The sequence below is a fragment of the Xenia sp. Carnegie-2017 genome, unplaced genomic scaffold (genome assembly GCF_021976095.1).
Source record: "Xenia sp. Carnegie-2017 unplaced genomic scaffold, XeniaSp_v1 HiC_scaffold_22, whole genome shotgun sequence".
Classification (NCBI taxonomy): Eukaryota; Metazoa; Cnidaria; class Anthozoa; order Malacalcyonacea; family Xeniidae; genus Xenia; species Xenia sp. Carnegie-2017.
The window spans coordinates 11,948,731-11,959,337 of record NW_025813485.1 but is presented as its reverse complement, the minus strand read 5'-3'; the positions used below and the strand labels follow the sequence as shown (position 1 = coordinate 11,959,337).

Here is a 10,607-nt window from a genome sequence, read left to right as displayed (position 1 = left end):
CTGAACGCCGTTCGCTAACGCATGCGTATAATTTGAATTTACCTCCAAAGAAGTAGAGCCCGCAAGCATGTAGGAAACAAGATCAACTTTTGATGTAAGAATAACCAAACAGTGACACTGTAACAAATATAACGATTTTCTCTCTTGTTAGAGCATGTGTGTGTGTCCCACTTTTTAACCAAACTTTTAAAACTCAGCACATAAGCACGGATTTAAACTCAACGACGACAATGGCCAAACAGAACTTCTGAGTATTTAATTTTAAGTTATTTTAAGTAATTTTCCTTAAATATAACGAGGAGTAGATAGAGCACAGGTATAATTATTCTTAAGCAATAAAAACAAATCTGAAAAAATGCTTTAAAAATGATGACAACCATTGAAATACATTAATTCTCTCTTTTAAAGGTTTTATGTTTGTAAAATATCATTTAAAGTTTGGCTTTTATAGAATTTCCAGTTAGCTTGATCCACGAGTCGCTGTTGGATTGACTCTTGGGTATGATATTGAGGAATCTAAATCATAGACAGACATAAATTATACATTCCACAATACATTGATTGCACTAGCTAAATTTTAATGAACGAAGACATAGAAAGTTAAGCTTGTTATATCAACTTAAAGTATTTATATCAACCTAAAGTGTTTTTATCAACTTAAAGTAACAGTAAATAAGCAATTTAACAGGCAATGAGTAACGTGAGATCACGTAGACTTTCGTGAATATTTTTTTCTCCTTTATAGAGTGTGTATAAAAACAGGCCTTAAAGAAATTATCAACCTACAGCGTTTCTGCATATGATGACGTCAAAGCAGCCATGTTGGAGGACTAGGTCAAAGTGACGACAGCCGATGCTCAACAGAGCATGAAATTAACATGAATTCTTTTCACATATGGGATTTTCCTCGAAATTTTAATGCATGATCAGTATGTTAATCCTGCTGGTGCATCTCTGTGCATGTTTTGCAGTTCAAATTTACGTCAAATTTTCAAGAGCAGAAAAGTTTTCGTGCTTGCAACAAAGATATTAAATATACATGCACGTAGCTGACAACACTCTATGCAACCGTGGGATTACGAAAGGTTATTTTTTTATACACACTGTAGAGTGCCTTCAATGGGACTTGTTGCCATGTAGCCAGGTTGGAAGATTTCATCATCAAAATACCGATGTTGAACAGTCCATAAAATCAGCATAAATTTCTCGCCATATTCTGTATGTGTTTTTCAACTGACATTGGCCATTGAAGAAAACACCGTAATGCTCACACATCTGACAACATCAATCCAAACATTTACCTGTCTTCTCATTTTATTCAACGTTGTTTCACTTGCATGAGAAATTATCCATTCCTTTGATATCAGAATACATTCTCCACCATTGCTCACCTTAAAAGTATCAAAACGAGAACAAGTTACCCCAGTATGAGGTTTATATTCTACAATACGATTGTCCATTTCAAACATGCAATCATCTCGCACGCTGTAAGCGTAGAGAAAGCAACTAACCATGTAGTCCACGTGGTCTACTATGCAAGCTACATTAATATACAAACCAAATGACATCGAGCAGATTTGGAATCGAAGAGGACCGAGGATAACCCCTAGCAAACAATATATCATGTTATAAGATAAACAAAATGAAACGCGTGCGCTGATTGGTCTAGAGCTGTGTTTGCATTAGCCTGTGCAAACAACATTCGAGCTCAACCAATCAAATCAATCATAACAATCAATCAGTCAAAGAGAATTTTCAAATCGATCATTAATACATTTTTGAGGAAAAATTAATACGTTTACTTTAAATTTGTCTGTTTCGCATCATTGTTAATTTATAAAAGAAATAAAAGATGTTTTTCGTGTTTGCACTGGCTTATGCAAACCTCGGAGACGTTTATGAGAACTCTCGAGCATGTGCAACCCTCTACCTTCGGTCTAGGGCTTGCACTCGATCTGCTCTCGAGTTCTCCCAAAGGTCTCCTACGTTTGTATAAGCCTGTTCAAACACAGTAAACATCTTTTATTTCTTAATTATTAAATCCATTGTCCTCTCACAGTCTCACTCTCAGGGGAATGGGAGCACACCACCTATTGCTGACTAAATTATCTTACGGACGTTTTATTTAAATACATACATAATTATTTGTGCCGTTTCCGGTTTTTGGGACACCCTCTGTATACTGAGTAATGTATGCCGTGACGTAACATGCAAACCACCAATACAACGTGTGTGAAAAAAGAACTTTCGAAACCAACCTATTTAGTATGATTTTTATGCCCAATCATTCTTCCAAGACAATGTATGAGTCATCATTAGAAACCATATAAATTACATATTCTATTTTCAAGCACGCAAGCTTTTCTGGCCCTGAGATAAAAAATTCTAACAGCAAAATCTGCACAACAATGCACCCGTGCGACTGGCATAGTGAACATGCATTGAAATTTTAACAATTGTCAAATCTCGTAAGGTCTTCTCTTTTTGACACACCTTGTATTTTCCCCCCATTTGATTTAACATAGTTATGAGACATTTTCATTATTACAACGTAAAATTCTCAAGGTTTCCTTTCTCGATACACTCTGTACATCAAAAGAAATTGAATCGTCAATATTTTATGAAACTTTCAATATGATCTTTTCAACGACCAAAAGTCCAAAACACACTCCCTCATACGCCTTTTGTCGCGCGATCGACTTTTTGCAACCACGTTATGTGCAGCAATTTGGAACTTTCGCTAAAAGTGTGGCAGTATAAGATTGAAAAGAATTTGATTTGAAAAAGTCGACAATTTTCACTGAATGGACACTAACTTTTATATCAACTGCATGCAGGGCCAAAAATAGAACACCTATTAGGTGGGAGGGGGGTGGGGGGGTGATGTATGTAAATATTCACAGATACACCGCTTCCACCTCCCCCAATTTGCGTTATAGTTTCAGTCCAGTCTACATGGTAATTTGGCTGTTTCGAACTGTGCTCCAACAATTGTTAATGAACAATATTACTTATTGTTCATTAATTGTTCTAATTAAAAATGAACTTGTCTTGAAGATATCTTTCTTTGACCTCATTGCATTGGTTGGAGTGCTTTGTCGTATGCATTGTGGTCACACAACTTTATAATTTTTCTCACTTCGTACACAGCCTTCATTATAAGTAACCACGCATAAAATGAACGACAAAAGCTCCCGTTGCAATGTTGATCTTTCGTCAGAATCTTTACAAAATTAATAAAAACTGCTATGACTGACGATGAACTACAGTCAATATACAGTTACATCTGAGTCTGGGCAATAATCTTCACTTACAAATTGATCTTTTGGTTTCAATACTTCAATTTGAACGACGACGTACTTGCTTTTATTCGGAACCTTTGAAAAAAATAAGAGACTTTAAACCCATGCTCACAAGGAAGCAGATGCTCTAAAATGAGTCGGTCTATCCTCCATTATGGGAGTAATGGATTTACTGGGGAAAATGGGAGCAGAAAGGGTGTCGATTTCAGTATAAAATATTAATATATACCAAGGCAAAAGCGTGAAATTTTAATTTGTCTTTAATGAAGCACAGTTCTAAAAGATCTCTTCTTCATGGTATGAAAGCAACACAAATTAACACAAAATGGCAACATGCACAAAACATCCACCAAAATTGAACATAGACTCATTAGTCTGAAGATGTCTTTGGAATAAAGACGAAATATTACACCATCTTTTGTTTTAAAACTCTTGTATTATCTTTAATATCAAGAAAACGAGATGTCCGTTTTCGGAATTTGTTTTGTTTTGCTTTACTTAAAATTGTCTACTTGTCCTGGTTATTACACTGAAGAGTACACGTGATCATAATCTAGGCTTACGCACTATGCACGTATGTTCCGTGTAGCAAATACGCAGCTACGTACAGTATGCTTATCAGCTATATTGGTTTGATTGCATATATATAAGCTCACCGCGCTAGCCAAGGTTGACAATTGTGTACGACGTTTGTCACTACTGCGACAGTTATCAAACGATGTTGTTTCACCAGACAAAGGTGGAAGTGCTGCAATTCTTCTAGATCGATATTCTAAACGGGACATGAAACAATAACTTGTATATTACTTCATTTCAGCAACTCTTTCGTCGTTTTACTTTATCAACGAAACGAGAAAAAACATCAAAACTTATTCTACGACGCTACATTCTTAACTCGTACCTGTGCTTCGCAATAAATGTGAAATTTATGAGAAGTGCTAGTTGATACCTCGACTAATAGTTCGCATTCTTTTCACCTCATTCATCGAAATTAGAGGAAAATTTTGGGTCGCTGACATCGGAATATGATTCACAGAACGTCGATTGTCAAGTTTTCGTTTCAATATCCTGGTCAAGACTCGAAATGAACCCTTAAAACAGAAGAAATCTGTCACAACCCCGATGAAGAAGCTCAAATTATTTTCTTCGAAGACAAAGTCTAGAGCTTTGGTTAAGAGGACAACTATTGTCAGAGTTTGCATATGTTCGTGCCCATCGATCAAATCACCAGCAGTTTTAGAAGTATAAGATCTAGTGGAGTTCAATCAGTTGAATCGACTTGTATTTATATAAGTTGTACAAGTTTATTCGTTCCTAACAGTTAGCATACGTTGACAACAATCTTTAAAACAGTTCTTTTTTAAACTTTCGAGTTAGTGCTCTCATGCTAAAACAGTTCTTTCCAGAACTCTTGGTTTTCTTTCGCGTTTCTTGGTTTTTCTTTGGTTCCAGGCCAGTCACCATGGCAATTGCACTTTTTTCAAATTTGCTACCCAGACTTTCTTTATTTTATTATTTCTGTCATATATTGTGATACGACTCACAATCACATTCATATGAAGAATAAATACAAGAGCGAAACTTAGTTGCACAAATTGTGTAGTATAATGTTGAATTTCACTATCTTTTGGATGCATTTTTAACCGTACTTGATTGAAAAAACAAACAAACTTGCCGTTTTGGCTATGTAGATCCTATCGCTCTCACTATTGTTTACCATAACCTTTCCTCTTCTAAAAATATAGGTAAAAGATCGTTTGGACAACGAAAAAACGTTACCAGGAAGTTTTGCTAAGACTGTTTATATTCATAGATTATTTTTGTTCGATGAAAAGCTGTCTAGTTGGTTTTTTTCTGTAAATGAACGAGAATTCACTCAACATATTGCACAAGAATAGCAGGAAATTAATTATACAGAATGAGACAAAAAAATTGTTGCAGACATTAGCACTGGTATAACAGATTTCGCAATGCAGTTGCAGATATTACAATGCTATAATAGGTAAAATTAAATCCCCTCAACTCTGCCATTCTCTATCAGTATCATTGCTTGTTTACAATAATACAAAAGCAACAAAAATATTCCCGAAAGATTTGTTTTGGAAATCTGTTCACAATTCAAGAAACTATTGGTGAATCTAACACAGGTTATTTGAAAGAACGCTGTCGAGTTTTTTCGGTTGAAACCTGAAATAGTGAAAGAGGCAAGCATCTTTTTCTTCAACGAGGTTTTCGAGTGGAAGATCCTTCAAGTATGGTATGGATCTGCAGGTAGAAGTTGAAGTCGATCGTCAATGACAAACGATCTGAATACACGAATATTCAAATGCATGCTGTCATCTTTGGATGAGGCATGCATTTGTAAAAAATGCGAAAAAAGGTAAAAAAAGACACACTTGAGATAGGAAATATGCTCTGGTTCCTTTCCCTTTTCACCACTCATAAATATTTCACAAAAATCCTAAAAGCGGCAAGAAAGTGAAAAATAAGACAGACAGAAAAATCCACGAAAATTGAATTGAAAATTTTATCTTGTCAGTGTATGGCAGAAAATATACAGATTTTTAAAAACTAAACTTGGCATGAAACATTGCCAGATTGCAATTCCCCATCATGATGTATACGCTTACAGTTTTGTTCTATAAAGATCGCAGATAGTATTTGAGCAGTTTTTCGTGAAAGGTTGGCAAGGTATTCTTATAATTACCATAATCAAAACAATACAGGGTAATCATTATGACAAAAGAATAAGCATATCGTATCAACAAGAGAACATGTAGCATTAATTAGTAAGTATTATTAGATTCATGAAAGTTTATATAAACCAAAACCATGTTGTGTGAACAGGGTAAACATAGGTCCAGGCAACTTACAATATTTATGAGCATTTACAAGAAAATTACCTTAATGATAATCCTCACTCAACAGCAATGCATGCACGATTGATTTGTCAAAACGCATTTGGTGAATATACTTTGTATACAGATAGTTTAATAAAGCTTGTTTAAAATCACAAACCTTCCTTCCAACGGCTAACAAGGATACTTCATCCTTACAGAGAATCGTCGCGTTTCTACGTCGATGATGCAACAGAGCTAATTCCTGAATTAAATGAAAATGACGACTTGTAAATTGCGCCTTTTATTTTCTTTCTGAGACTGGCGTATTCTTGGGTTGAAAGCTACGTCATAGTCGCCATGTTGGAGGATTTTAACAAAGGATTTTCCTTTTTTATAATGCGAACTTCATCCAACATGGCGAGCATTCATTTGTTCTCTTACTCACAGGGGGATGGTTGCAACCCACCAATTGAATATATATGTTTTTGTGTTTTTAGTTGATGTTGTCACTCAAGAAACGGCCGCTTTGGCTGGCTTCAACAGTATAGCGTACCCCCAATGTGCAAAGCATTATAACAGGATTTAAAAAAGGACAGAAGAAAATGTTACATCGTGAAAATAAATCACAGAAATATCGATGAAACGAAGACACAAAATAACTGTACATCTATAAATACTCCTACAAAAACAAGACATGTTAGAAATTGCGAGCAAACGATGGCTACCAACAGAATCAGAAAAAAATGGAATTACCCGTGTATTAAAAGCAAATCAATAAACAACTTGTATATACTTTTCAAATGAATAAATGTCCTTTACCCCAAAACTTCTTCCTTTTTCAAGGCGAGCTACTCTCTTCATTTTCTCTTTGCCACCTGGTTTCAAGTCGAACGTCTTGTAGACCAACACTGAAAAATTTTAGACAAACTTTCCAAATAACAGAAATTACCACACAACGAGCAAGGTACAAAACCCTTCGAAAAGTGCCAAGGACGGTGTTGGTTTAATACCGTAATTTTTGCTTGTTTTAATTGTTCTTATATGTAACCAGAAGGATCATTCAGGTGTGCACGTGTCCTCACGTCCGCCATTGTTCGAGCAAGTTGATGAGAGTTTGTCACTTGCTTCCAGCCACTAAAATAACATGACGTCCTTTCTGAGTACTGAATGCGAGAATATTTCGACTTAAGAAATAACTTTGGGTCGTTTTAGTGGTTGGAACAAGTGAAAACCCTAACCAACTTGCTGTAACAATGGAAGAGCGGCCGATATGCGCTGCACAACATGCGCGAGGAAAAAACAATCGGAGGTTGCAACACGAGTGACCCTTCTGTGTATTTGCATATTCTGTGGTTATGAAAACAAAACATATATTAAAAGCATTAAATTCAAACGATATAGTATTTCTGAAAACGATAGAGGACTAGAGACAACCAAACTTTTTAAAGTAAAAACTATTTTTCTATAAAAATGGCCATAAAATAATTACATTGCTTTGTAGGTGTGTTGGAAAGTAATACATTAGCAATGTATAAATTTCATTTTTGTTCAAAAACAACGAGAAAAGGCGGAAAACTATTGTTTGTAGTAACATGCTGTGGCAGAATTTAGGTGAAAATATCCACTGATAACCAATGATGTACCTTTTCCTGATAAAATAAAGTAGAAACATTCAGCTTGGTGTCCTTCACGAATAATGGTGCGTCCACTTTCAAATCTATGGATATTGATATAAAACTTCCGTGAAGAAAATTTAGTCTCTCAGTTCATATAAGCGAATGTAGTAAAGAACAAGATTAAGCTAAGAGGTATGGTGTGAAAAAATATTCTTTGAATAAGTGCTGCGACGATGAAACACGAATGCGGCCAATATGTTTAATTGAACTAAAGTGATTGACACCAAAACTTTCTCTATTATAACCAAGTACGATGTCAGCATGATGGTACGAATAAATTTATAATATACGTTTCACCTTTCATACCAACAGACTGATATCAACTGTCTTTGCATCTTCAAGGGGTATTCGTTAAACGCTGGAACACTCACTTTAACGGCCATCATTGCCTGTTTTTAAAAATATATTTGCTCAGCCGCACACCACGGCTCACATCATGGCACTCTTTCATCTGATTTTGACATACACACGTTTTTACAACTCAATACTTTACAAAATATATGCTATTTCGAGTTTGTCACATTCACATATTGATGATTATGTAACACATGTTCAATTTACGTTTTCAGCTCACCGTGTGAATCTGATCGGCTGTACGACTTGTTGGATTAAGAGAAAGCAAGTGGACCGCCTCCTGTCCTAATGGTGTCTAAAAAAATCGAGGTGTCATGTGAGCAACATAATCGTTACCATAAGAATACTTCACGTAATGTAATGTTTCCATGCTGAACATCTGCATTAATGTATTAATTTTTTTGGCTTGCAACGTGTATTGGTTTAAAGCCCTGTGTACATAGATTTATAAATATTCCATACTTAGTTATATTACTATATATTGAGCAGGTTTTTATCGTGTAAAACAAGCAAATCAAACAAGTGCATGGTCACGATTAGATGTGAGCTCATGAAAAATGCAATACTTTCGAAGAGAACAAACAAAAATTCCTTTTATTTTTTTCTATGAAACCTGCTCCCCCAAAATATTTTATATCAAAAAACTGAAATTTATTACTAAAACTGCACGCCACAAGCAATTTAGCAGCAATATTAAATACCTCCTTCAAAGCTTTGAAATCGAGTGGATCAAAAAGTGATTCGACTTTTGCGTTGTCGATCTTATCCTCGATCATCTCTTCAATTGAAACGCCAAGGGCTGAACCTTTGCAACAAAATCTGAATGATGTAGATAAGAAAAGCTCCAATTTATATTATATTTCAGATAAATCACAAGTATTTCTGCAATAAGAGCTGTTTCAGCTACAAGTGCAGATTGAGTGAATCAACTCAGGTACGTTAATAATCACACAAGTATGTTAGAAAAGTGAGATTGTACAAGTTCAAAAGTGTTTGTCAGCTGATCAGGCGTTAACAATTGCTTTCTTGGGAGACAACAAAACAAATCACAAATCAGCTTTCTAGAGTTGTGCCTATCCCTATAGATTGGTTTCTTACTACGTCACAGCGATTGTGTTGGTTGAATTCAACAAAGGATTTTTCTCGTTTACAATTCAAATTTCAACCAAGATGGCGAAAAACTCTTTGTTCGAGGAGTCCTACGAGAACGATTGCAAACCACCAATATAATGAAATTTTGTTTTCCCAAAATCAAACACTTGTTGAAAGAAACGTACAAATAGTTACGGTAATATCATTCATTTATAATCTCTTTTAGGGTTTCTCGTGATTTGATTTCATTTTATTTTTTATTTAATTTAAACGAATTATTTCTCAAGTGCAGTTTGAAAACCGCAAAGAGCTTCAACTCATTGTAAACGAAAAAGTTTACATCTAGATCGAGGCAGGGAAATGCAAATACATGCAATGTTACATACTTTAAATTTGTGTACATACGGATATCCTAGAAAAAAATAATCATCAATCGAAAATAAAATTTTCCAATACTTCAAATACCTTTGATACAGGAGTTTGACACGCACCAATAAGCAAACAAGGTGAGCTATGCGCTTGAACGTCTGCATTGGATTCATCTGAAAAAAAACAAACATGTATGATCAGCATTCTTTGTTAAACAATTATTTTAAATCTCTATGATACAAATAATACCATCTTAAAAACTATATTCAACAATTTGTTTTTCAGACGGAAAGCACGCACTCACCTCCAAGCATGTACGCGGAATGAGATGAGAAGTTATGATCATGCAAGGGAAAAAACACAGGTTTTCATGGTCCGTATAAGCACCTGCTTATATGAATGTTTTGTGGAATGGCACGTGATATGGTTTCGTGGCCATTACGTAAATGAGAAACTATCAGAGTGAGAACTGTCAGTCTATCACAAATACAATAAAATAACCCACCTTTGCATCTTTTCGATTAACTGCAGAGAAACGATAAACGTCTCTGTAACTGGAGAAACGAGATAACCTTTGCCCATTTTTGTCACATAGTAGCTCGAAATCATTTGCCTTGATCATCTCTTTGGATGTGCCTCTTTTTCGCTTGCTCAAGCTGACGGTCTATTTCAGATTAGAAACAAATTTGTCAACCATATCATTCTTCCCGTGACGACCATTGAACGAAAGAGCAGTTGTGTAAACAGCAGTGCAGCTACTTTAACGTTTTTGACCTTCTTTTTCAGTTTTGAAGTTCTGCAGTTTCGGAAAAAACATATCTTGCACCCTTTCTCGGATTGCATAAGCGGGAAGATGCTTGATGATAATGTGAAGAGTAAATGACGTTCAAATCAAGAGCTGCTTTTTCATGAATGGTCGATGTACATGCAGGACAATAGCAGCATGCTCAAAATTAGCTATATATCGTCCCGTT

The 10,607-nt window shown here is 35.4% G+C and overlaps 1 protein-coding gene across 1 annotated transcript; it reads right to left on the bottom strand.

Annotated features, from left to right (window-relative positions):
* Nucleotides 1–231: 231 nt before the first annotated feature.
* LOC124445122 (cAMP-dependent protein kinase regulatory subunit-like) lies at nucleotides 232–8,953 on the bottom strand. The gene is given in 15 exon segments (XM_046995830.1): nucleotides 232–516; nucleotides 1,302–1,391; nucleotides 1,559–1,606; nucleotides 3,315–3,377; nucleotides 3,959–4,074; nucleotides 4,252–4,393; nucleotides 4,978–5,035; nucleotides 5,490–5,585; nucleotides 5,699–5,763; nucleotides 6,321–6,404; nucleotides 6,962–7,050; nucleotides 7,786–7,859; nucleotides 8,116–8,207; nucleotides 8,393–8,467; nucleotides 8,874–8,953. Coding segments are annotated over 15 exon segments (1,281 nt in total). The 5' UTR covers nucleotides 8,949–8,953; the 3' UTR covers nucleotides 232–402.
* Nucleotides 8,954–10,607: the final 1,654 nt, after the last annotated feature.